Source organism: Gadus morhua, chromosome 16 (assembly GCF_902167405.1).
Source record: "Gadus morhua chromosome 16, gadMor3.0, whole genome shotgun sequence".
Lineage (NCBI taxonomy): Eukaryota > Metazoa > Chordata > Actinopteri > Gadiformes > Gadidae > Gadus > Gadus morhua.
Window position 1 is genome coordinate 11925117 of NC_044063.1, and position 23624 is coordinate 11948740.

General features: G+C 42.2%; 4 protein-coding genes across 4 annotated transcripts; all 4 read left to right on the top strand.

Annotated features, from left to right (window-relative positions):
- Positions 1–1217: 1217 nt before the first annotated feature.
- On the top strand, positions 1218–3320 carry LOC115561131 (vomeronasal type-2 receptor 1-like). The gene is made up of 3 exons (XM_030380951.1): positions 1218–1276; positions 1551–1683; positions 2023–3320. The coding sequence occupies exons 1-3, from the start codon at positions 1218–1220 to the stop codon at positions 2827–2829; spliced, it is 999 nt and encodes a 332-aa protein (XP_030236811.1). The 3' UTR covers positions 2830–3320.
- A 584-nt stretch (positions 3321–3904) lies between these two features.
- LOC115560864 (extracellular calcium-sensing receptor-like) lies at positions 3905–4793 on the top strand. Its single transcript, XM_030380485.1, has one exon. It carries the CDS (start codon positions 3981–3983, stop codon positions 4791–4793), a length of 813 nt encoding a protein of 270 aa, XP_030236345.1. The 5' UTR covers positions 3905–3980.
- A 1152-nt stretch (positions 4794–5945) lies between these two features.
- Positions 5946–11391, top strand: LOC115561133 (extracellular calcium-sensing receptor-like). The gene is made up of 5 exons (XM_030380953.1): positions 5946–6203; positions 8945–9745; positions 9889–10125; positions 10237–10360; positions 10478–11391. The coding sequence occupies exons 1-5, from the start codon at positions 5946–5948 to the stop codon at positions 11389–11391; spliced, it is 2334 nt and encodes a 777-aa protein (XP_030236813.1).
- An 8603-nt stretch (positions 11392–19994) lies between these two features.
- On the top strand, positions 19995–21782 carry LOC115560863 (coronin-1C-A-like). Its single transcript, XM_030380484.1, has one exon. The coding sequence runs from the start codon at positions 20187–20189 to the stop codon at positions 21582–21584; it is 1398 nt and encodes a 465-aa protein (XP_030236344.1). The 5' UTR covers positions 19995–20186; the 3' UTR covers positions 21585–21782.
- Positions 21783–23624: the final 1842 nt, after the last annotated feature.

Here is a 23624-nt window from a genome sequence, read left to right on the forward strand (position 1 = left end):
TTATGTATCGAAGGATTTCAAATTATATATTAAAGATATATACGGCAAATATTGTTGTCTTTTTAAAATCTATAGATTAAAGGAACAGTTGACATCAACGATGTCAGCTGTTAGTAGATGTCTAGAAGCAGGGGCGGTTCTAGGGGGTGGGGGGGGGGGGGGGGGGGGGGGGGGCAGCAGGGGCCAGTGCTCCCGTAAAACTGAGCTTGCACCCCCCAGTCTGTCCGGACAGGGGGGGTCGATTTCTTGCGATGCCGTGGCACTGACGCACAAGGTGGAACTTGAGATATATAATATATCATACTGACTTTATTGCTGTTGGTGATGTATGATACTGAGTGGTTTGATGTCAGTGATGGAAACCCAACATTTTGTAATATTGACGATTGCTTTAACCAATGAAACATTTCAAATGTATACATTTGACAATTGCTGTAACTGAAGGAAACACTTAATACTATACTGCTGAACTAAATGGTTCAACGGGTTAAGGCAAATTATTGTATATTGTGATTTTGAATGCCGTTACTTAGTACTAAACTAAATATTTGGCGTCCCGGGTTCAATGTGCCCCTCCAACAAAACAATTGGTCTGGTCTGGCCCGGTCTGACCCCCCCATGAAAATTGCTCTAGAACCGCCCCTGTCTAGAAGTCTTCCATGTCCTTTTACAATAAAATACTTGAGTCACGTCTGAAACGTTGTTACTTTTAAATCCGATTAACATATTTTAACAGAAATAATTCTGTACACTGTATTGTAGTCCACACTTGTTGCGTATATCATTTTACAATTAACAAAACGCCTTCTAAAAATGTGTAATATGCAATCCAAAATCAACATTTTCAAAAAATTCAGATTGAAGGTTTGAATTTAAACATTGCTCTGAATCTGTTAAATAACATCTACAAATACTTTGATTGTATGGTAATAATAATATAATAAATAATAAACAAATAATTATTTTTACTGGCCCTCCCATCGTTTTTAAATCAATTTGTTTTTATTTCTTTTTGATAAATATCAAATTTAAATGTGTAAAACACATTAAAATATTGGCGGCCAATACTCACTGTAACGCCCATAAAAAATATATAATTTTGCCTGGTCTAAAGAGCAGTCAAGCATACAAATATCTCTATTGGATGATGATTCTTCCCAACAACAACAAAGATACTATATAAGTTAGCAAAGGTAAGAATGGCTACAGGCTAGGAGATGGTTGCTGTGATGGGCTTGATCAGCATTATCCTCTTTACACTGCTGATAAAGAGCAAGTCAGAGGAACAGGCATGCAGACTGATAGGGCAAACAGGCTATTTGGAGTTTTCCAAAGATGGTGATATTATTATAGGAGGAATATTCTCCCTAAATGCATCTCGAGTAACAGAGAATAATGGCTACCATGCATACCCCACTTCATTTTGCACAAGGTAAGAGATTTATGCTTAATTTTTCGGTCTAAGACTGCATGATTCTTTATGCTGTGTGTGTTAATTTGTGAATGCATCCAAAATCGTTTACATTAAATATTTTTTGCATTGTGTCAAGGCTGAATCCCAGAGAGTTGCTGTTTGCCCGTGCCGTCATCTTCACTGTGGAGGAGATCAACAAAAACCCAACCCTGCTCAATGGAGTGACGCTAGGCTACAGGCTCTATAACGGCTGTGGGAGTCAGAGCCTAGTAAGAGCAGCCCTTGAAGCTGTTACAGAAGGGGAAAGCTGCCGAAAAAGAGTCCAGGCATTGATTGGTCACTCATCTTCTGGTATTAGCAAAGCTATAAACCTTATAGTGGGAGAGCTGGACATTCCTCAAGTGAGTTTCCTTGAAGTTGCCAAATTGCAAAGTAATTTTTATTTGTGCTTTCTATGTTAAAAATGTCTTCAGTTGTATGTTTCACAATTATTTAATTTCAATATAAATATAGTAATTCATAAATAGTAAATCATTTTTTTATAATTAATATAGTCAATACAATTTTATTAAACATAATTATAAGTACACTGTCTGTTTTATTTACAGATCAGCCACCTTTCTACTTGTGCCTGTTTAAGTGATAAACGTATATATCCAACATTTTTTAGGACTGTTCCCAGTGATCAGTTTCAAATTACTGCTTTGGTACAGCTCATGAAACATTTTGGCTGGCAGTGGGTAGGAATAATTAAAAGTGCTGAGGTATATGCATCTGATGGTGTAGCTGAGTTCATTAAGCAAGGAAAAAATGAGGGTATCTGTGTGGAATATGTGATTTTCTACGGAAGGTCTAATACTAAGATAGAACATAAAGTAATAGAGCAACTGAAAGCCTCTACATCAAGCGTAGTCCTGCTATTCATGTCCTTATCTTACACGAGAGAGTTATTTAAAAAAGTAGACGGGAATAAGTTACCTCGTAAACAATGGATAGGTAGTGAAGCTTGGATCTCACAGGTAGATTTGGCTTCCCTTGGAAGTAAGAACATCTTACATGGGGCAATGGGGTTTGCCCTGCCTCAGTCTATTATTCCAGGTCTTCTTGAGTTTATACTGAGCCTGAAACTGAGTGATGAACCAGAGAGTGTTATGATCAAAGCTTTTTGGGAAGGTTTCTTTGACTGCAGCTTCACTCCATCAAATACCACAAACCTCTGTACTGGGGATGAGGATCTGAGAACAATCACTAGTGCCTACACAAACACAGAATTAAGATCGGTGAGAAATGTGTACACAGCTGTGTACTCGATTGCACATGCTATTAATGCGATATTGCAATGTGAAAATGGATTAAATCCCACCACAGGAAAACACTGTGTAAGCAAGACTGATGTCCAGCCCAAACAGGTATAGTATGCTCCGATAAATAACTAAGTATGGTCTTATTGTCCTGCTATTTTTGATGTGTAATTATATTTACACACATTTTGTATATGTTTACAATTAGAGAGTTCTCCAATAACATAATAACATTGAATATTCTCTGTGCAGGTTCTGGAACAACTGAAGCTGGTGGATTTTACCGTACTGAATGGTTACAAGGTATCTTTTGATGAAAACTGAGAAAGTGTGGCACAGTATGACTTGTTAAATTGGCAGTACAAAGATGATGACTCTGTGAATGTCATTACAATTGGCCACTATGATAGCTCTTTGCCTGAAGGACAGAGATTCAGGTTTACACAAAACACAACAATTGTATGGGCCCTTCAGAGCCTTGAGGTAAAATATATCTTAAAACTAAAAGTAAAAAAATTCTTTCAGTGACTTCATTCCTCAGAATGTCTACTACTGCTATCATTTGATTGTGCAACATACTCATATTTTTAGAACTCATGTCTCTGTTAGCCTCCAAAATCTGTTTGCCGCGATGCCTGTCCTGTTGGAAGTCGCAAGGCTGTTAATAAACAAGCGCCCTTGTGCTGCTTTGATTGCTTTGAATGCCCAGAGGGAGGCATAAGTAATGAAACAGGTAGGATACGTATTTCTAAAGCTCAATTGCATAATAAGTAGGATTGTTTTTGTTTTGTTTTCACAAATTAGCACATATCAGACACATACTCCTAAACATAGCCACACAAAATCACACGAAACAGCAGGGACAATACAACTAAATGTGTCCACAGGACAGGACAGAAAAGAAAGACAAAAAAATAATAATAATAATAATAATAACAATCCCTATGCTTCCATAGTCTGTGGGTTATCCATTATGCAATTGTGGTTTGTAATTTTATAGTCTCTATATAATTCAGTACTAAGGACCATGTAGATATGAAATCTTGCAGGATACGTATTTCTAAAGCTCACTTGCATAATATGCCTATTTGCTACTGGAATGAGTGCTGATTACCATTAATTGATTTTCTAAACATATTGGTTTGGGTATTTACTCTCTTTCAGATTCAACAGAATGCTTTGTGTGCACTATTGAATATTGGCCAAATGAAAAAAAGGACAAGTGCATTCCAAAACCAACTGAATTCCTGTCCTTCACAGAAATCATGGGGACTGTATTAACTGTGTTTTGTTGCTTTGGTGTATTTTTGTCCATTTTAATTTTCATAATTTTCTTAGTTCATAAAGAAACACCCATTGTCAGGGCCAACAACTCAGAGCTGAGTTTCCTGCTGCTTCTCTCTTTAAAACTGTGTTTCCTGTGTTCTCTGACCTTCATCGGCCGTCCCTCAGACTGGTCCTGTATGCTTCGCCACACAGCGTTTGGGATCACCTTTGTCCTCTGTATCTCTTGTGTTCTGGGGAAAACGATAGTGGTGTTGATGGCCTTCAGGGCTACACTACCAAGCAGCAAGGCTATGAAATGGTTTGGTCCAACTCAGCAGAGACTCAGTGTATTGGCTTTCACTCTCATACAGGTTGTGATTTGTATACTTTGGTTAACAATCAACCCTCCCTATCCGGTTAAGAATATGGAAACCTATATGAATAAGATCATTCTAGAATGTGCCTTAGGATCCGCTATAGGGTTTTGGGCTGTGCTGGGGTACATCGGAGTCCTAGCTATGTTATGTTTCATACTGGCTTTTCTGGCCAGAAAGCTGCCAGATAGTTTCAATGAGGCAAAGTTTATCACCTTCAGCATGGTGATATTCTGTGCAGTTTGGATCGCCTTTATCCCTGCTTATGTCAGTTCTCCTGGGAAGTTTACTGTAGCTGTGGAGATATTTGCAATTCTGGCTTCCACGTTTGGCTTGTTAATATGCATATTTGTACCAAAATGCTATATTATAATTTTCAAGCCAGAGCAAAATTCCAAAAAGCATATCAAGAGTAAGATGCAAAGCAAAGGAATCTAATGATTGATTCACATGTTCATAGGCAATATAAACCTGATTATGTTTACCATGATTTCAAATTATATATTCAACATTTATATAACATATTGTTGTCTTTTTTAAAAATCTATCGATAAAAGTAACAGTTGACATCAATGAAGTCAGCTGTATAATAAACAAATAACGTATAATAAACAAATAATTATTTTTATTTTCCCTCCCATTGTTTTCAAACCATATTGTTTTTTATTTATTTTTGATCAATATAATATTTTAATGTGTAACACACATTAAAACATGATATTTATATCTCTGCAAAATAGTAATATAACATTAGTAGAGGTTGGTAGACCAGTTATTGAGTTTTGCGGTGATGTAATCAAATTCATCCACCAATGAAATCATATGAACACACACACACAAACACAACCCCCACACCCACACACACACACACACACACACACAGGTAATAAATCCCAAAAAAATCATAACATGTCAATATATCACTATCAATATATACTGTATAGATATCAATATCAATATATATATATTTCAACATATCATATTAATTCATCTATAACATTTATGTGGTAGGATTTTAAATAAGGAGCCTAGACATGTGGGTAAGGCTAAAAAGCACACATATAAATAACTGAAATACTCAAATGTTATATAGATGTAATATTATATGATGATGTACGTATATTTAACAATTATTCATGGGGCCTGAAGTGAATTACTGTTTTAGTATATATTACACATGAAAGCTCCAAAAATAAATGAAATAACACTTTTTGCCGGGATTTATTTGTTTTTATTAGCGGTCTATTTGTTTTTATTAGCGTGACCAGACCACCGTCACACACACTACCCATTCGAAGCAATATCCAGAGTTTGAGATCTTAATCATCGGATATTGCGCAATATCCCGAGAAAGCGAACCAATCAAATTGTGCCATCTTAGGAGGTTCACGTGTAGAATATACTAAATATATTGATACATTGATGTATTGACGTGCACTTGCTGTGGAATTCTACTGCATGTATAATCCTCTCACATCTTCCCCTGTCCACGGGAATACTGGTCCAATGAGGGACGTGACGAGTGCCTCCTGAATGAAGTACCTGTCCTATCACGAGCCAATGGGAATAGCCTTGACAGTGGTGTCCCCGATGGGGGCTGTTTTGTCTCTGTCCACTGTGTCCATCTTCCTCTACCACAGAGAGACTCCTGTCATAAAGGCCAGTAACTTTGACCTCAGCTGCCTCTTGTTGTTCTCACTCTTTCTTTGCTTCCTCTGCCCCCTCACCTTCATCGGCAGGCCCACTGTTTGGACCTGCATGTTGCGACACACGGCCTTCGGGGTAACCTTTGCCCTCTGCATGTCCTGTGTTCTGGGGAAAACCATTGTGGTAGTGATGGCCTTCAAGGTCACGTTGCCTGGCAGTATAGTGTCAGGGAAGTTCGGCCCTGCCCAGCAAAGACAAATCGTTTGCTCATGCACATTGGTTCAGGTCTATGCATTCTGTGGTGGAGATTAAACCCAACTTTTCCAGATATGGTGTTCAGGTATAGCCAGGGCCGGCCCTGGGCATAGGCAGTATAGGCGAATGGGGCGCATCAATCCGCAGGGGGCCCCAATTTCTTTTTTTTTTTTTGCATATTGTATTCATCTAACTTTAACTTCAATGTCTATGTTACTTAGTACCAGTAGTTATGTCAAAATAAATATAAGACAACATAACATAACATGTAAAATAAAAGAGCGCCCTAGTTTCCGTGTCACCCCCCCCCCATAGACTCTACCTGAATCGGGAGGTTGGGAGGGACGAGTTACCTTAGTTACCCACTTGATACATCATTCTGACCGGAGAGGAAAAAGCTATCTATTTGCACATCACAATGTAAAAAAAACCTAAACACTCTGGCTCCCAGGGGAGGAAGAGAACAAAAGAAGAGGAGGAAGAACGGGAAAAGACAGAAATACAGTATCTTTAATTTGTTTATCTTTAATGTAGGCCTGGCTGGCTATAGCCAACTGGTCACTTTGTCTGGCCCTTTATATCTTTATTTCTCTGGAGCTAACTGTTCCCTATATGTAAATCCGCTTAATACGTGGCTATTGGTTTAATTTATTCACTTATCGAAGCAATATATGGTTTGATTATTTAGCAAATACAAATAATCCGCCAACAGTTGTCAGGGCATAGCGCGTTGCCAAGCAACGTGTAAACAACTTAACCGGAGTTAACTATTCATGCAGTGTTTGTTTTAAAAAAAGAAAAGGAATGGCAGCTTTTTACCTAGCTGTTCCGCTGCTCAATCCATCCAACACGCTTCAATGAAAATCAAAACATTTCAGCTATGTACATAGGTCCATAACAGTTCATAACCCACAGTAAAATGGGGGTATTATCCTTAAATGATCCAATACATTGTAGTAACCATTGTTGGAGCAGTGTTTAATTTCAAACTGATTTGGATGATGGTTTGTGGTTTGCATATCTGACATTTCCAATATCTTTCATATCATAATATATTATTGTTTTTTTTTACACTTCAGTTGAGTGCTTGTTTAATCTCTGGTTAGAACCAAACTAGATAAACCATATTTAATTGTATTTACAATAATTTGAATCTGAACTGTTATCTATTATTTTGCTTATGAATGCTTTTAGTAAACATCATGCATTTCATTGCAGTATTTTGTGCATACCTTATTGTATGAGTGATTCATTGTCACTTTTTTTGCAAGACTTTTTTTTACTGCAAAGTGTTTAATTATTAAAAGTTCTAACGTCTGCAGTATTTTATGCATACCATATTGTATTTATGATTCATTGCTTGTTACTTGGTTTGTAATACGTTTTGTGCGTTTAATTTTCTCTCTAAAATCAAAGAGTCTCAAAGACAAAGCTTTGTAGCTTCTCTGAGTTTATGAACATTGGTAGTCGAATTTACTGTGCGATCCAAAGGGGTAGGGGGCACCAGGAAAAATCTTGCCTAGGGCGCCAAATTGGTCAGGGCCGGCCCTGGGTATAGGAATAAGAAGATAATGCTAGAATGTAACACAGGTTCTGAGATTGCTTACTATGGTGTCTGAGGGTATATAGGAATCCTTGCAGTTCATGCCTAACGGCATTTACTGCGTGATTTGTAAAAATGTGACCCCACCCTTTACAAACAGAAAAAACTCATTGTACGCCCCTAAAAAAAATAGATTTAGCCTGTTCAAAAGAGCAGTCAAGCATACAAATATCTCTATTGGTTGATGTTTCTTCCCAACAAAAACAAAGATAATATAAAGGTCAGCCCAGGAGAGAATGGCTACAGGCTAGGAGATGGTTGCTGTGATGGGCTGGATCAGCATTATCCTAATTACACTACTTGTAAAGAGCAAGTCAGAGGAACAGGCATGCAAACTGATAGGGCAAACAGGCTATTTGGAGTTTTCCAAAGATGGTGATCTTATTATAGGAGGAATATTCTCTCTAAATAGATCTCGGGTATTAGATAATAATGGCTACCATGCATATCCCTCTCCATTTTGCACTAGGTAAGAGATTTATGCTGAAAAGTAGTAAAATGCCACGCAAATTTTTCCACAGGCAGCCAAAGACTGAATGTTTCTTTATGCTGCGTTTATCCATTTGTATAGGTTTCCGAATTGTTTATATATAATAATTTTTGCATTGTGTCAAGGCTGAGTCCCAGAGAGTTGCTGTTTGCCCGTGCCGTCATCTTCACTGTGGCGGAGATCAACAAAAATTCAGCTCTTCTCAATGGGGTGACCCTGGGCTACAGGCTTTATAACGGCTGTGGGACTCAAAGCCTACTAAGAGCAGCCCTTGAAGCTATCACAGAAGGCGAAAGCTGCCGAAAAAGAGTCCAGGCATTGATTGGCCATTCATCTTCTGGTATTAGCAAAGCTATAAACCTTTTAGTGGGAGAGCTGGATATTCCTCAAGTGAGTTTCCTTGAAGTATCATAATTGCAAAGTACTTTTTTATAGGTTATCTATGTTCAAATCGTCTGCAGTTGTATATTGAACAACTATTTCATTTAAATATAAATTTAGCAATTCATGATTAGTTGATATTTTTTTTAATTGAAATAATCAATAACATTTTATTAATCGTGACTATCAGTATACTGTTTGCTTTGTTCACAGATCAGCCACCTTTCAACGTGTGCCTGTTTAAGTGATAGACGTATATATCCAACATTTTTTAGGACTGTTCCCAGTGATCAGTTTCAAATTTCGGCTTTGGTACAGCTCATGAAACATTTTGGCTGGCAGTGGTTAGGAATAATTCACAGTGATGAGGTATATTCATCTGATGGTGTAGCTGAGTTCATTAAGCAAGGAAAAGCTGAGGGTATCTGTGTGGAATATGTAATTTTCTACAATAGGTTTAATACAGAGATAGAACATATTGTTACAGAGCAACTGAAATCCTCCACATCAAGCGTAGTCCTGCTATTCATGTCATTATCCCACACGAGGCAGTTATTTAAAAAAGTCGACGGGAATAAGTTGCCTCGTAAACAATGGATAGGTAGTGAAGATTGGATCTCACAGGTAGAATTGGCTTCCCTTGGAAGTAAGAACGTCTTACATGGGGCAATGGGGTTTGCTCTGCCTCAGTCTATTATTCCAGGTCTTGTTGAGTTTATACTGAGCTTGAAACCGAGTGATGAACCAGAGAGTGTTATGATCAAAGCTTTTTGGGAAAGTTTCTTTGAGTGTAGCTTCTCTCCATCAAATAGCAGAAAGCTCTGTACTGGGGATGAGGATCTGAGAACAATAACTAGTGCCTACACAAACAGAGAAGTAAGATCTGTGAGAAATGTGTACACAGCTGTGTACTCGATTGCACATGCTCTTAATTCATTATTGCAATGTGAAAATGGATTGAATCCCACCACAGGAAAACACTGTGTAAACAAGACTGATGTCCAGCCCAAACAGGTACAACGTATTCCGATGAATAACTAATTATGGTCTTATTTTCTTGCTATTTTGGACGTATATTTTTTTTTACACGCATTATATATATGTTACAATAAGAGTGTTTTACAATAACATAATAACATTGAATATACTCTGTGCAGGTACTGGAACACCTTAAGCTGGTGGATTTCACCGTACTGAATGGTCACAAGGTATCTTTTGATGAAAACGGAGACAGTGTGGCTCAGTATGACCTGTTAAATTGGCAGTACAAAGAAGATGATTCTGTCTCTGTGAACGTCATAAAAATTGGGCATTATGATAGCTCTTTTCCTGAAGGACACAGATTTAGGTTTACACCTAATACAACAATCGTATGGGCCTTTAACAGTACTGAGGTGAAATATAACTTAAAAAAAACATTTAATTGACTTTAGTCTAGTTCCATTTCGACTAGTGATTTGATTTGTTCAACTAACTCATAGTTGTGTAACTCATGGCTCTGTTAGCCTCCAAAGTCTGTTTGCCAGGATGCATGCCCTGCCGGAAGTCGCAAGGCCACTAACAAGCGAGCACCCGTGTGTTGCTTTGATTGCTTTGAATGCCCGGAGGGAGGCATAAGTAATGAGACAGGTAGGGTGCTATTTCTAAAGCTCACTTGCATAATAAGCCTAAATGTTACAGAGATAAGTGCTGTTACCATTGATACATTTTCTAAACATATTGAGTTTGGTATTAACTCTCTTTCAGATTCATCAGACTGCTTTTTGTGTACGGTTGAATTCTGGCCAAATGAAAAAAAGGACAAGTGCATTCAAAAACCAACTGAATTCCTTTCCTTCACAGAAATCATGGGGATTGTATTATCTGTGTTTTGTTGCTTTGGTGTATTTTTGTCAATTTTAATATTCATAATTTTCTTAGTTCATAAAGAGACACCTATTGTCAGGGCCAACAACTCTGAGCTGAGTTTCCTGCTGCTTCTCTCTTTAAAACTGTGTTTCCTATGTTCTCTGACCTTCATCGTCCGTCCCTCAGACTGGTCCTGTATGCTTCGCCACACAGCGTTTGGGATCACCTTTGTCCTCTGTATCTCTTGTGTTCTGGGGAAAACGATAGTGGTGTTGATGGCCTTCAGGGCTACACTACCCAGCAGTAATGTTATGAAATGGTTTGGTCCAACTCAGCAGAGACTCAGCGTATTGGCTTTCACTCTCATACAGGTTGTGATATGTTTGCTTTGGTTAACAATCAACCCTCCCTATCCCTTTAAGAATATGGAAACCTATATGGATAAGATCCTTCTAGAATGTGCCTTAGGATCCGCTATAGGGTTTTGGGCTGTGTTGGGGTACATAGGAGTCCTAGCTATGTTATGTTTCATACTGGCTTTTCTAGCCAGAAAGCTGCCAGATAGTTTCAATGAGGCGAAGTTCATCACCTTCAGCATGGTGATATTCTGTGCAGTTTGGATCACATTTATTCCTGCTTACGTCAGTTCTCCTGGGAAGTTTACTGTGGCTGTGGAGATATTTGCAATTCTGGCTTCCACCTTTGGCTTGTTAATATGCATATTTGTACCAAAATGCTATATCATTATTTTCAAGCCAGAACAAAATTCAAAAAAGCATATCAAGAGTAAGATGCAAAGCAAAGGAATCTAATGATTGATTCACATGTGTATAGGAAATATAAACCTGATTTTGTATGCTATGATTTCAAATGATATATTAAACATTTATATGAATGATAATGTTGATTAGAGGAGCAGGTGACATCATTGATGTCACCTTCAAGCATTAGTTAGTGTATTTGTAGAGGTCGAGAAGAGGTCTAGAAGCCATATCATTTCACAATCAAATACTTGAGAGCCAAGTCTGTGATGTTGTTACTTTAGTATCCTATATAAATGTAGAGCAATATAATTCAGAACACTGCATTGTAATGCACACTTGTGACATGTACAATTCAACAATAAACAACTACGCCTTACACAAATGTGTAATATTATTATTATTATTATTATACCTGGTTAAATAAAGGTTATTGATTGATTGATTTCTCTGAATCTGTTAAACATAAATGTATATTATAAACCATGGTAATTTATGAATTCCATACTATTGTCACAAAAATCTCAAATTTCTTGAATTAGTGTGGTTGCAACAGAAGCCATACTATTGCTTTCATGTTACTTATACATTGGTATTCACAGTGTTTCTGTGGATACCTTTTGTCATTCTACGAATTATGTATCATTAGGTATTCTAGAGTATCTGAGTTCATAATATCCATCTGGATCAGGGATGGGCAACTTTCATGATAAAGAGGGCCACATTTTTCATCATAACCATCGGAGGGCCACATGACTGCACACTTCAACTAAACGTGAGCTGAGAGAAGCTACACAATTTTGAATTTGGTAGATATGATTTCCTGTATTCTGGTGCATTTTGGGGATGGCCACTACCTAAAAAATCATCCAGAATCATAACCTATGTACGGTATGTTAATTGAACCAACATACATTCATTTCATGTTTTCCATGCTCAAACAGCCACATGAATGGTCAGTATTTTTATCAGTGCAAAGGGCTCACATACATCATCATTCATTGAAGTCAAAAAACTGAAAAACAGTGGCCCAACATTAAGTGCAACAACTCAATGAACTCAAACCCAACAAGCAGTTGTAGTAGTTGTAGCGGCGACTTAAGTGGATATCTTTAATGACTGATATCGCTTCTAAGCAAACTAGACGCATGGGTTTGCCTTCGAATTCTATGAATTCTTTCTTGACCAAGTTTTCTCTAACTCGATCAATTATTCTTCTTCTTTTTTTTTTTTTTTATTATGTGCGGGCCTGACTGAGTGAGGATGCGGGCCGCACTAAGTGAGGATGCGGGCCGCATGCGGCCCGCGGGCCGCCAGTTGCCCATCCCTGATCTGGATGGATTTAGCTGTTCAACAACCTCATACCCCGAGAACCAGACGTATATGCCCAGTCACACCACCATGCTGTCATACGGACTGCGGGAGTGTAGTCCCTATTTCCGGGGAAGAGTCAGCAGCCGGTGAATCTGTCTGCTGCATCTGGGAGAAGAACACATATCCATCCAGAACTTTATCAAAAAAGGGGATACCGAGCCAATCCACCAGCGGCCTAGACGATTGCCCAATTCAATTCAATTCAATTTTATTTGTATAGCCCTTAATCACCATTACAGTCTCGAAGGGCTTAACAGGCCAAATATTTATGACACTGTGCTTTACCCAGGCCCCCACAAGGGCAAGAAAAACTCCCTTGAAATTAGCAAGGAAGAAATCTTGAGAAGAAACGCATAGTAGGGGAGCCCTTCTTCCAGGGATGGTCAGGAGTGCAGACTTTTCGTGGTAGAGTTTGGTAGTCCTGAGAACAGTACATTACAATTATCCAGTCTTGATGAAGTCTTGATGAAACAAATGCATGAGTCAGTGTCTCTGCATCCGCTACAGATAACATTGGTCTGATTCTTGTAGTGTTTCTCAGATGGAAAAAGTTATACTTCTAACATGTTGGTCAAAGCAGAGTTGAGGGTCGAACAGGACACCAAGATTTTTGAGGATGCACTCTGTGGGATGGCTTCGCCATCCAACCACAGTGAGACATCGTCATATTCTCTCTGGTCCCGCTTTGAGCCGATAATTATCAACTCCGTCCTCCCAGTGTTAAGCTGTAGGCAGTTCTGTGTCATCCAGCTCTTCACCGCAGCCAGACAGGGCTCAACCCTCTGGATCTGGGCCGAGTCCCCTGAATCTACAGCAATAAAGAGCTGGGTGTCATCCGCGTTGCAATGGAAACTAATTCCAAAGCTGCGGATAACGTCGCCCAAGGGAAGCATGTAGATTGCAAAAAGTAATGGACCAAGGACCAACCCTTGTGGTACGCCAAAGCATAGTTTGCAGTGCTTCGATTCTGAACCCTCATGGAGCACAAATTGTGTTCTATCTGTGAGGTACGATTCAAGCCAGCCAAGAGCCGTACCCCCGAAACCAAAATAGTGCTCAAGATGGTGATGAACAGAGCTGTGGTTGATCGTGTCGAATGCAGCACTCAGGTCCATCAGCACAAGCATTGAGCTTGTATTTGTATCCAAAGCAAGAAGCATATCATTTACAACTCTTGTCACAGCAGTTTCAGTTGAGTGGAAATTCCTGAACCCCGACTAGAAATGTTCGGAGAGATTGTTTCACTTCAGATAATCGACGATTTGCTTTGCTACAATCCTTTCCTGTACCTTGGACAGGACGGGCAGGTTTGACATAAGCTGATAGTTCCTGACTAATTCAGGATCTAGTCCAGGCTTTTTGAGTAGCGGTTTTATCACCGCAGCCTTGAAATTGGAGGGATCAATTCCTGTGGAAAGCGAGAGATTCATAAGCGAGAGGATTGCAGTCCCCAACGTAGGGAGAAGTTCCTTGAGAATCTTGGAAGAGAGAGGATCCAACGTACAAGTTGTTGGTTTCGATGCCTTTATCACCCTTTCAAGTTCAACCAGAGTAATTGCCTTGAACTCCATGAGAGTTGCCTCAGAGTTCCCCATCCTTGGCAGGACCCCATCCTGCCCCACAGGATGTGTAGGACAAGTTGCACGGCAAGCATCAATTTCCTCTTTGTGTTCAAGGACTCTTCAGCTTCGCTTCAGGGTGCGCGTTTCTGCATTAAACCATTTTTTTCTGTTTTTTCAATGATAGTTTTTTAATTACGAGCGGAGCTACTGAATCAATGGCAGCAGACAAGGCAATGTTGAGGTCATCAGTAAGGCACTCCACAGATCCCCTATAGTTACAAAGAGGAGAAATTGTAGGGGGTAACTTATCTGCCATAGCTGAAATGGTTGCAGGGGTGATGCGGCGACAGCTGAAAGTAGCCTGCTGATCGTCGCAGGGGCAGGATGCCAGCACCTGGAAAGTGAGCAAACCGTCGGTCAAAACGAGGTCCAGCGTGTTTCCAACGATGTGGGTTGGGTGCTGGACGAGCTGTTTGAAGCCAAGCGTATCTGTAATGGACAGGAAAGCCCTTGCAAGCGCATTAGATGGGCTATTCACATGAATGTTGAAACCCCCAATCAGCACAATATTGTCTGAATATGTAGCCAGGTCAGCTGCAAAATCATAAAACTCATCAACAAAAAGTGAATACGGTCCAGGGGGACGGTATACTACAGCTAAAACAAAAGAGTCTGGAACTCGTTTCGCTTGTCAGGGAACTGAGGAGCAGAACGCGAGCACCTCAAAGGATCTGAATATACAGGTGCTGGTCATATTATTAGAATATCATGAAAAAGTTGATTTATTTCATTAATTCCATTTAGAAAGTCAAACCTGTAGAATGTATACATTCATTCCAAACAGACTGATACATTATAAGTGTTTTTTGCCAAAAAGAAGATGATTATAGCTGACAACCAATGAAAACCCTAAATTCAACATCTCAGAAAATTAGAATATGGTGAAAAGGTCAGATTTTGAAGACACCTGGTGCCACACTCTAATTAGCTAACTAACTCAAAACACCTGGAAAAGCCTTTAAATGGTCTCTCGTTTTGATTCTGTATGACACACAATCATGGGGAAGACTGCTGACTTGACAACTGTCCAAAAGATGACCATTGATACTTTAAAGAAGGAGGGCAAGACACAAAAGGTCATTGCCAAAGAGGTTGGATGTTCCCAGAGCTCTGTGTCCAAGCACATTAATAGAGAGGCGAAGGGAAGAAAAAGATGTGGTAGAAAAGAGAGTACAAGCAAGAGGGATAAACGCGCCCTGGAGAGGATTGTCAAACAAAACCGATTCAAAAATGTGGAGGAGATCCACAAAGAGTGGACTGTAGCTGGAGTCAGTGCTTCAAGAAGCACCACACACCGACGTATGCAAGATATGGGCTTCAGCTGTCGCATTCCTCGTGTAAAGCCACTCTTGAATAAGAGACAACGTCAAAAGCGTCTCGCCTGGGCTCAAGACAAAAAGGACTGGACTGCTGCTGAGTGGTCCAAAGTTATGTTTTCAGATGAAAGTAAATTTTGTATCTCCTTTGGAAATCAAGGTCCCAGAGTCTGGAGGAAGACAGGAGAGGCACAGAATCCACGTTGCCTGAAGTCCAGTGTAAAATTTCCACAGTCAGTAATGGTCTGGGGTGCCATGTCATCTGCTGCTGTTGGTCCACTGTGTTTCCTGAGGTCCAGGGTCAATGCAGCAGTCTACCAGGAAGTTTTAGAACACTTTATGCTGCCTGCCGCGGACCAACTTTATGGAGGTGACGATTTCATTTTCCAACATGACTTGGCACCTGCACACAGTGCCAAATCTACCAGTACCTGGTTTAAGGACCATGGTATCCCTCTTCTTGATTGGCCTGCAAACTCACCTGACCTTAACCCCATAAAAAACCTATGGGGTATTGTGAAGCGGAAGATGCGAGATGCCAGACCCAACAATGCTGAAGAGCTGAAGGCCACTATTAAAGCAACCTGGGCTCTCATAACACCTGAGGAGTGCAACAGACTGGTCGACTCCATGCCACGCCGTATTGCTGCAGCAATTCAGGCAAAAGGAGCTGCAACTAAGTATTGATTGCCATACATGCTGACACTTTCCATGTTCATACTTTTCAGTTGGCCCACATTTCTAAAAAATCATTTTTTGTACTAGTCGTAACTAATATTCTAATTTTCTGAGATACTGAATTTGGGATTTTCAGTAATTGTCAGTACTAATCATCCAAATTAAAAGAAATAAACATTTCAAATATATCACTCTGTGTGTAATGAATTGATATAATATGTAAGTTTCACGTTCTGAATATAATTACTGAAATAAATCAACTTTTTCATGATATTCTAATAATTTGACCAGCACCTGTATATATATTCCTCGGCTTTAATTAGGGGTCCAAGCCAACAGGTTGGATCCCTATTGTTTTTGTAGTGTTTGTTATTATTCCCCCGTAGAAGTGGGACCACAGCCCAAACCGTAAATGGTGCACACACGCCAATTGCATGACTAGATCCAGGTACGTGAGATGACGGCAGACGACCAAATCCAGACATGCCGGCCACTAGGTGGCGCTATACCAAGGAATACGCGTTTGGGGCTATAACTCCCACACCGAACCTCCCACAGTCAAAAACTTGTACCCACTTATTCACTGGAGTCTGCTGCATCTTTTGGCATAGGCCACGCCCATTTGCGTCCACAATTTTTTTTCGCAAAATCGCGAAAACCGCAAAACTGTATTTTCGCTACTCCTCCCACATTTCTTGACCAATCGACACCAAACTTTGCACACGACATCTTCAGACGCACACGCAAAGAATGCATGAAACACTTTTTTGATGCGACCTTTGACGACGAAACGGTAGCGTTTTGAATATTGGTTTATTAGCTAAATTAGACGTGGAATATCAAAAATCCAAAGAAATCCAAAGTTAGACATCGGATCGAGTCCAAATTTTACACACATGTTGGTGTTAACCTTAACGTCGTTCGATAAAAAATGCGGAAAAATTCGTCATTAGGAGGCGCAATAAACGAGGAGATTGTATATCGTCTACAAAATTTCGCCGCGAAAACGCTACACTGACTTCTCGCTACTCCTACCACAGTCAAATCCTTTGTATCCACAGGTTCAGGGTAGCGTTTTGAACACATGCTTCGCGTTGTGCCGGCGAAACGCACATTTCTTGTCGCGTTGTGCCGGCGAAATGCACACTTCTTGGACCCCTGCATAACTGCTTGCAGTTCTAGTTTAAGCTTATAATTAGATATCAGGGCTACCCCACCAACTGTCTTTACTTCTCTGGATACTTGGGCGCTAACGTAATTGATGGGAGTAGCTTTGTTTAGGGCTAAAAACTCATCTGGTTTACCCAGGTTTCACAGAGGCCCAGTATGTCGATCTTTTTATCAACAATTAGATCCTGGACCAAGAGCGCTTTAGATGAAAGCGACCTTATATTCATCAACCCTATTCTGAGTGCTTCCATTTTATTATTTTCAGAGGGAGTCCGGTTAGCACTCAAGGGGATAGCGTGATTTCAACATACTGGTCGCGGCCTTCGCCTGCGGGTTTTACACCTCTAGACAGTGCGAGGCCGCACCACCATACATATAGGTACAGCGTTATTTTCAGAGGGAGACCGGTTAACGCTCTGAAAGGGTTGGAGCAATCGATATATCATCCTGATAAACTGGTTCAGCTAAACCGTCTGCTGTTCTAGACTCTGCAACGTAAACTATCATGTTACTAGCAGGTTTGCTAAACACCTGCAACCCAGCGTGCTGTGAGTGGATGAGTCACGCCTGGCTAAGACATCCATCTATGTTTTTTGACATAATTGAGGCGCCTAACCCTGTAGGGTGAAGGCCGTCTCTCATGAGCACACCAGGGCAACCCCACAAGGAGTGCCAGTTATCTATTAAACCAAAGCCCTGCTCTAAACTATATCGTGCCAGCCAGCAATTTAGAGACAATAATCTGCTATAACGCTCATCATTACCCTTATCGGGTAGAGGGCCAGAGAGAATTAATCGATGCCAACCCAACTTTGTGGCGAAGTCACAAAGCCTAACTATGTTGCTTTTGTGACCTTGGTTTGTCTGGACCTAGCATTGTTGTTGCCGACATGAACTACAATGTTGTCGAAACTAGTGTCGGTGTTTGGTGGATCTAATCTAACTCCGTATGTGGTCTGACCGCATGCCAGCACCCTAATATTAGCTTCAAGATTGGGAGCCCTGGCCCCGGGTAGGCAAATAACTTTCGCTGGCGAGTGTAGTCTAACTTTATGTGTAACAGAGTCGCCTATGACAAGTGTTTTTACCCCCCGAAAAAGACTTGCGAAGCAGGCTGCTGTCCACCATCGCAAGTGGTGCTGCCGTCAGGGTTGCCTTGGCGGGGTCACTACTAACGAAAGCGTTAGCTCTACGAGTCCGCCTGGCGGGTCTCTTCTCTATACTTTCTGGAGTATCTGTCTTCTTTATGCTCGTTACCCTTTCATCCTCTAATTGACATATACGTCTCTCTAACAGAGCTATCTTATCTACGAGAAAGGCAGAACAAGAGCAACCGGATTCCATGCTTACCGTGGTTGATGCAGACGGACGACGAGGAAACAGCGAATAGATAATAGATACAAAAAAATTTAGAAAAAAATAGATACAAACCGAGATAGCAGATCGACGCTAAGCGTCCTGCTAACTAAACCAAACAAACCAAGCTGGCTACCCGGAAGTTGCGTCTGCGGCGTCACACGGCAGCCTCAGGTCAGCCTGTGGAGAGAGAGCACAGGTTACACAGTACACGCAGTGGCTTGAGCTTCTGAGAGGAATGCGACAGAAGATTGTACAGCCCAAAGCCCGCCAAGCTGCTGCTGACCAGATGTTGAGGGATAATGGCATTATCGAGCCATCAGAGAGTCTGTGGGTGTCACCAGTCGTAATGGCTCCTAAGAAGGAAGGGAGCTCAAGGTTTTGCATGGACTATCGACCACTGAATGACAGAACTGTGAAGGACTCCTACCCACTGCCGTGGAAAGACAAGTCCCTCGATTAGGTGGCTGGTTCAGCATGATTTTCCTCAATTGACCTCCAGAGTGGGTACTGGCAGGTGGCCATGGCCCCAGAGGATAAAGCCAAGACCGCCTTCACCACGTGACGTGGCTTGTGGCAGTTCAGCACCATGCCAATCGGGCTATGCAAATTTTAAAGACTAATGGAAACGGCCCTTGTGGGTATGCCCGCTGAATGCTGCCTCCCCAGACAGCAAAATGTAATTGGGCCAGATTTGGCCCAGGTCTTGTTTATCATTTGGCGCAGATCCGCCAAACGGGTCTGGGCCGGTCTCTTTCTTTCCAACGGCCCAATGCCGGAACAGGTTGGAATTACGGATCAGGAACAGATCTGGGCCAGAACTGGCCCCGTACAGTTACTATTGCCATGACGTGCGGTGCGGATCTGGCCCAGATCCGCGAATCATATTTTACATCTGGGGCTCATCTGGCCCTGGTCTGTGATCCATATCTGGGGCTCATCCGGCCCCGGTCTGTGATTCATATTTAGGCTATGAAGACAATTATGGCCCAAACAAATACCAACACAATTTGTAATTTTCCAAATAATATAATTTATTTAGAAAGGCAAACGCGTCAACGAAAATGAACAATAATAAAAATCAGAACAAAAATCAGAACAAAAAACATAAAACAGACACACTACGAGTCCACAGTTGCTGGGTGTGCCGATTCACCCGCAGCTTCCGGTTCATACATTTGCAGGGAGAAAGGAAAGAAACGGAGCAGCTCGGACGTCTTGGGGCAAACAAGGGAGACATCCTGAAGAAGGGCGCGCCTTAACAAACATATTCATGTGTTCTGATTGATTGTTTCGTTCGTTAAGAAAACGCTGCATAGATTTAGAAGATATGTTGAGGCGCGTTGTGCGACAGAGCAAGTTCCGGCATGTGTTCGGCCAGGCGGTGCGGAACGACCAGATCTACGACGACATCCGCGTCTCCCGGGTGACGTGGGACTCCTCCTTCTGCGCCGTCAACCCCAAGTTTGTGGCCATCATCATCGATGCCAGCGGGGGCGGAGCGTTCCTGGTGCTCCCGCTACAGAAGACGGGTCGCATAGACAAGACCTACCCAACCGTGTGCGGTCACATGGGCCCCGTGCTGGACATCGACTGGTGTCCTCACAACGACCTGGTCATCGCCAGCGGCTCTGAAGACTGCAAGGTCATGGTGTGGCAGATACCTGAGAATGGCCTGGAGGAACCTCTGTCACAGCCGGCTGTGGTCCTGGAGGGCCACTCCAAGAGGGTGGGCATCGTGACCTGGCACCCCACGGCTCGTAATGTCCTCCTTAGCGCAGGCTGTGACAACCAGGTGGTGATCTGGAACGTGGGGACGGGCGAGGCCCTGGTGCGTCTGGACGACATGCACCCCGACGTGATCTTCAGCGCCTGCTGGAGCCGCAGCGGCAGCCTGATCTGCACCGCCTGCAAGGACAAGACGGTGCGCGTCATCGACCCGCGCAAGGGGAAGATCATCGTGGAGAAGGAAAAGGCCCACGAGGGAGCTCGACCAATGAGAGCCATCTTCCTGGCAGACGGCAGCATCTTCACCACTGGATTCAGCCGCATGAGCGAGCGCCAGCTGGCTCTCTGGAGAACTGATAACATGGACGAGCCCATAAACATCCAGGAGATGGACTCCAGCAACGGCATTCTTCTGCCGTTTTACGACCCGGACACCAACATCGTGTACTTGTGCGGAAAGGGGGACAGCAGCATTCGGTACTTTGAGATCACGGACGAGTCGCCGTACGTGCACTACCTCAACACCTTCTCGTCCAAGGAGCCTCAGCGGGGGATGGGCTACATGCCCAAGAGAGGCCTCGACGTCAACAAATGTGAAATTGCTAGGTTTTATAAATTGCATGAGAGGAAGTGTGAGCCCATCATCATGACTGTGCCCCGGAAGTCCGACTTGTTCCAGGATGACCTGTACCCGGACACGGCCGGCCCGGACCCCGCCGTGGAGGCGGAGGAGTGGTGGGCCGGGAAGAACGGCAACCCCATCCTGATCTCGCTGAAGAACGGCTATGTCGCCACGAAGAACCGGGAGCTGAAGGTGTCGCCAAACCCTTCCGCTCCCCAGAAGACCCCTGGACCCCAGGCCCCACAATCCACCCCCATAAAGGGGGAGGACAAGCTGGAGGAGGTGCTGCGGGAGTTCAAGTCGCTCAGGGACCGCGTGATCCTGCAAGACCGGCGCATCGCCAAGCTGGAGGAGCAGATCGCCAAGGTGGCCATGTGATCAGCCCCCCCTCCCCCTGGGGCCGTGCCATGGTCGCGGGGCGTCGGCGGGAGACGAGACGAGGTGGGCCGAGCCAGGGCCGAAAGGGTGAAATCAATTGGGCTTCATTCCCCCACCCTCCCCCTCCCCTGGGATCAGACCAAGCTCTCATTCCAAGATGGCGTCTATCGTTTTTTTTTTTTCGTTTCTTTCCCATGACACGTCACGCTCCCTCGTTGGTCCTCAAACACGGGAGATAAAACTGTTTGATTCAGGTCCACTTTTTACTATGGATGAACACATTTGAAGAGTTGCTGTTTTTCTGTGTATGTGTATTTTTTTTTTTGTGCGGTTACGGAACATTCTGGTGCTAGTATGTATTATTATGTAGACATCAGTATTACCATACTTTTTGTTTTTCTTTGCGTTGCCAAATTTGAATTGTATGTGGTTTAAATGCACTGTTTTTACTTATTTTTGTTTCTCCCGTTGTACATTCCTGCCCTTTTCCAAACACAGAACCATTTACACGACGATTGATTTTAAAATGTCCCCTTATGCCCATTTGATTGTGTTTTTAAATAGGTAGTCCCTGCGAAATAAAAAGTGTTTCTGAAACAATTTAGCTCTTGTAGGATTTTTTTTTTTGTTTTGGAGTTTTGGATTGGAGGGGAGAGGGGGGTGGGAGCGGGACTGCCTTATAGCACTGCATCACTCTCCCTCTCTCTGGTGTAAATGTTGATGTGTACGTGTTGATGGAGCCTCTTGTCAATCCTCTTCAGTATTGGGGAAGGAAGCACTCCCTCAGCTCTTGTTTCATCCCCTGACGCCCTGATAATATTCTGTTCACACAATAAAGATTGTACACCTGGGGAAAAAAAAAAAAAAAATTAAAAAAAAATTCACGTAACCCAAAGGGGAAACGCAACTGAAGCCTACCAGGGAAAGTTCAAACTCAGACATGAGCTCACCAGACAATCAACTCTGTTAGCCTAGCATGAGCCGCATTACCCACTATGAACCTGCTCCCAAACCAACTACTAACCTGTCCTATATGATATTCCTCCAACCTGTTCAACTACTCAATGCAACAACTTATTGACGAGCCCCCATGTCACAACCCGGCTCAAGGGAAGGACAAAGGAGGAGACCACACAAGACCGGTAGTTTTACCAAATTATAATTTATTTAAACCAATTCAAAATTAAACTAATAAATGATGCGTGAATGTCAGTAGTCAGTAATGGGTGCGGTGTCTGTGTGAGTGAATGAGTGTATGGTGTGTGTAAAGCAGCATTAACTCAACCTAACTAACCCAAACCAATACCAAAACCAAAACAAACCATTCGTCAAGAGAGAGAGACCCAAGTGGCTGACTCCTGCAGCTTTTATAGCTGCAGGAGGGCAGCCAGCATGGGTGTCGACGATCAGCAATCAGCTCCTGGCAGCCTGCCAATCAGGAGGTGCCAGGAGCTGTCACACCCCCCTCCATAAAAACGACCTAGGAACCTACAAAACAGGAACACAGGTTAAACAGACGGGTGTAGTTACGGCAATGGTGCACGGGAAAGAGCATCCGCCGCTACATTACTCTGGCCTCTGATATGTCTGATATCCAGGTGATAAGGCTGCAGAAACAAAACACCAAAACAAACTCACCTAAATGCATGAATCAAAATGGCCAAACCAATTCCAATCAACCAACCAACTCTTTACCATACCAACCAACTCTTTACCATACCAACCAACTCATCTCCAAACCAACCAACTCATCTCCATACCAACCAACTCATCTCCATACCAACCAACACATCTCAAAACCAACCAACTCATCTGCTTTTAACACTAACTTGTTTTTTCATGTTCCATTTGTATTAACATCAGTTCCTTTTGTTGATCAAAGGTGAGACTCCCCCCTGGTGAAACCATCGTACTTGGTAAACCCTTACCTTCATCAGAAGCCAAAACCCCTTCCTCCATCAAAGTCGCCTTCAGGATACGTTTGATTGTGTCCTTCAGACGTGTGGCTGCAATTTCAATTCCGAAATGATCAGCAATTTT

What these genes read in the sequence shown, in the direction of transcription:
- LOC115561131 (XM_030380951.1), top strand. Translation starts at nt 1,218, where the DNA reads ATGGTTGCTGTGATGGGCTTGATCAGCATTATCCTCTTTACACTGCTG. An exon ending in ACACTGCTGATAAAGAGCAA is followed by an intron (nt 1,277 to 1,550) that starts GTCAGAGGAACA and finishes CATTGTGTCAAG; the next exon opens with GCTGAATCCCAGAGAGTTGC. An exon ending in GCTGTGGGAGTCAGAGCCTA is followed by an intron (nt 1,684 to 2,022) that starts GTAAGAGCAGCC and finishes TTTTATTTACAG; the next exon opens with ATCAGCCACCTTTCTACTTG.
- LOC115560864 (XM_030380485.1), top strand. Translation starts at nt 3,981, where the DNA reads ATGGGGACTGTATTAACTGTGTTTTGTTGCTTTGGTGTATTTTTGTCC.
- LOC115561133 (XM_030380953.1), top strand. Translation starts at nt 5,946, where the DNA reads ATGGGGGCTGTTTTGTCTCTGTCCACTGTGTCCATCTTCCTCTACCAC. An exon ending in TGGTAGTGATGGCCTTCAAG is followed by an intron (nt 6,204 to 8,944) that starts GTCACGTTGCCT and finishes CTTTGTTCACAG; the next exon opens with ATCAGCCACCTTTCAACGTG. An exon ending in CTGATGTCCAGCCCAAACAG is followed by an intron (nt 9,746 to 9,888) that starts GTACAACGTATT and finishes TACTCTGTGCAG; the next exon opens with GTACTGGAACACCTTAAGCT.
- LOC115560863 (XM_030380484.1), top strand. Translation starts at nt 20,187, where the DNA reads ATGTTGAGGCGCGTTGTGCGACAGAGCAAGTTCCGGCATGTGTTCGGC.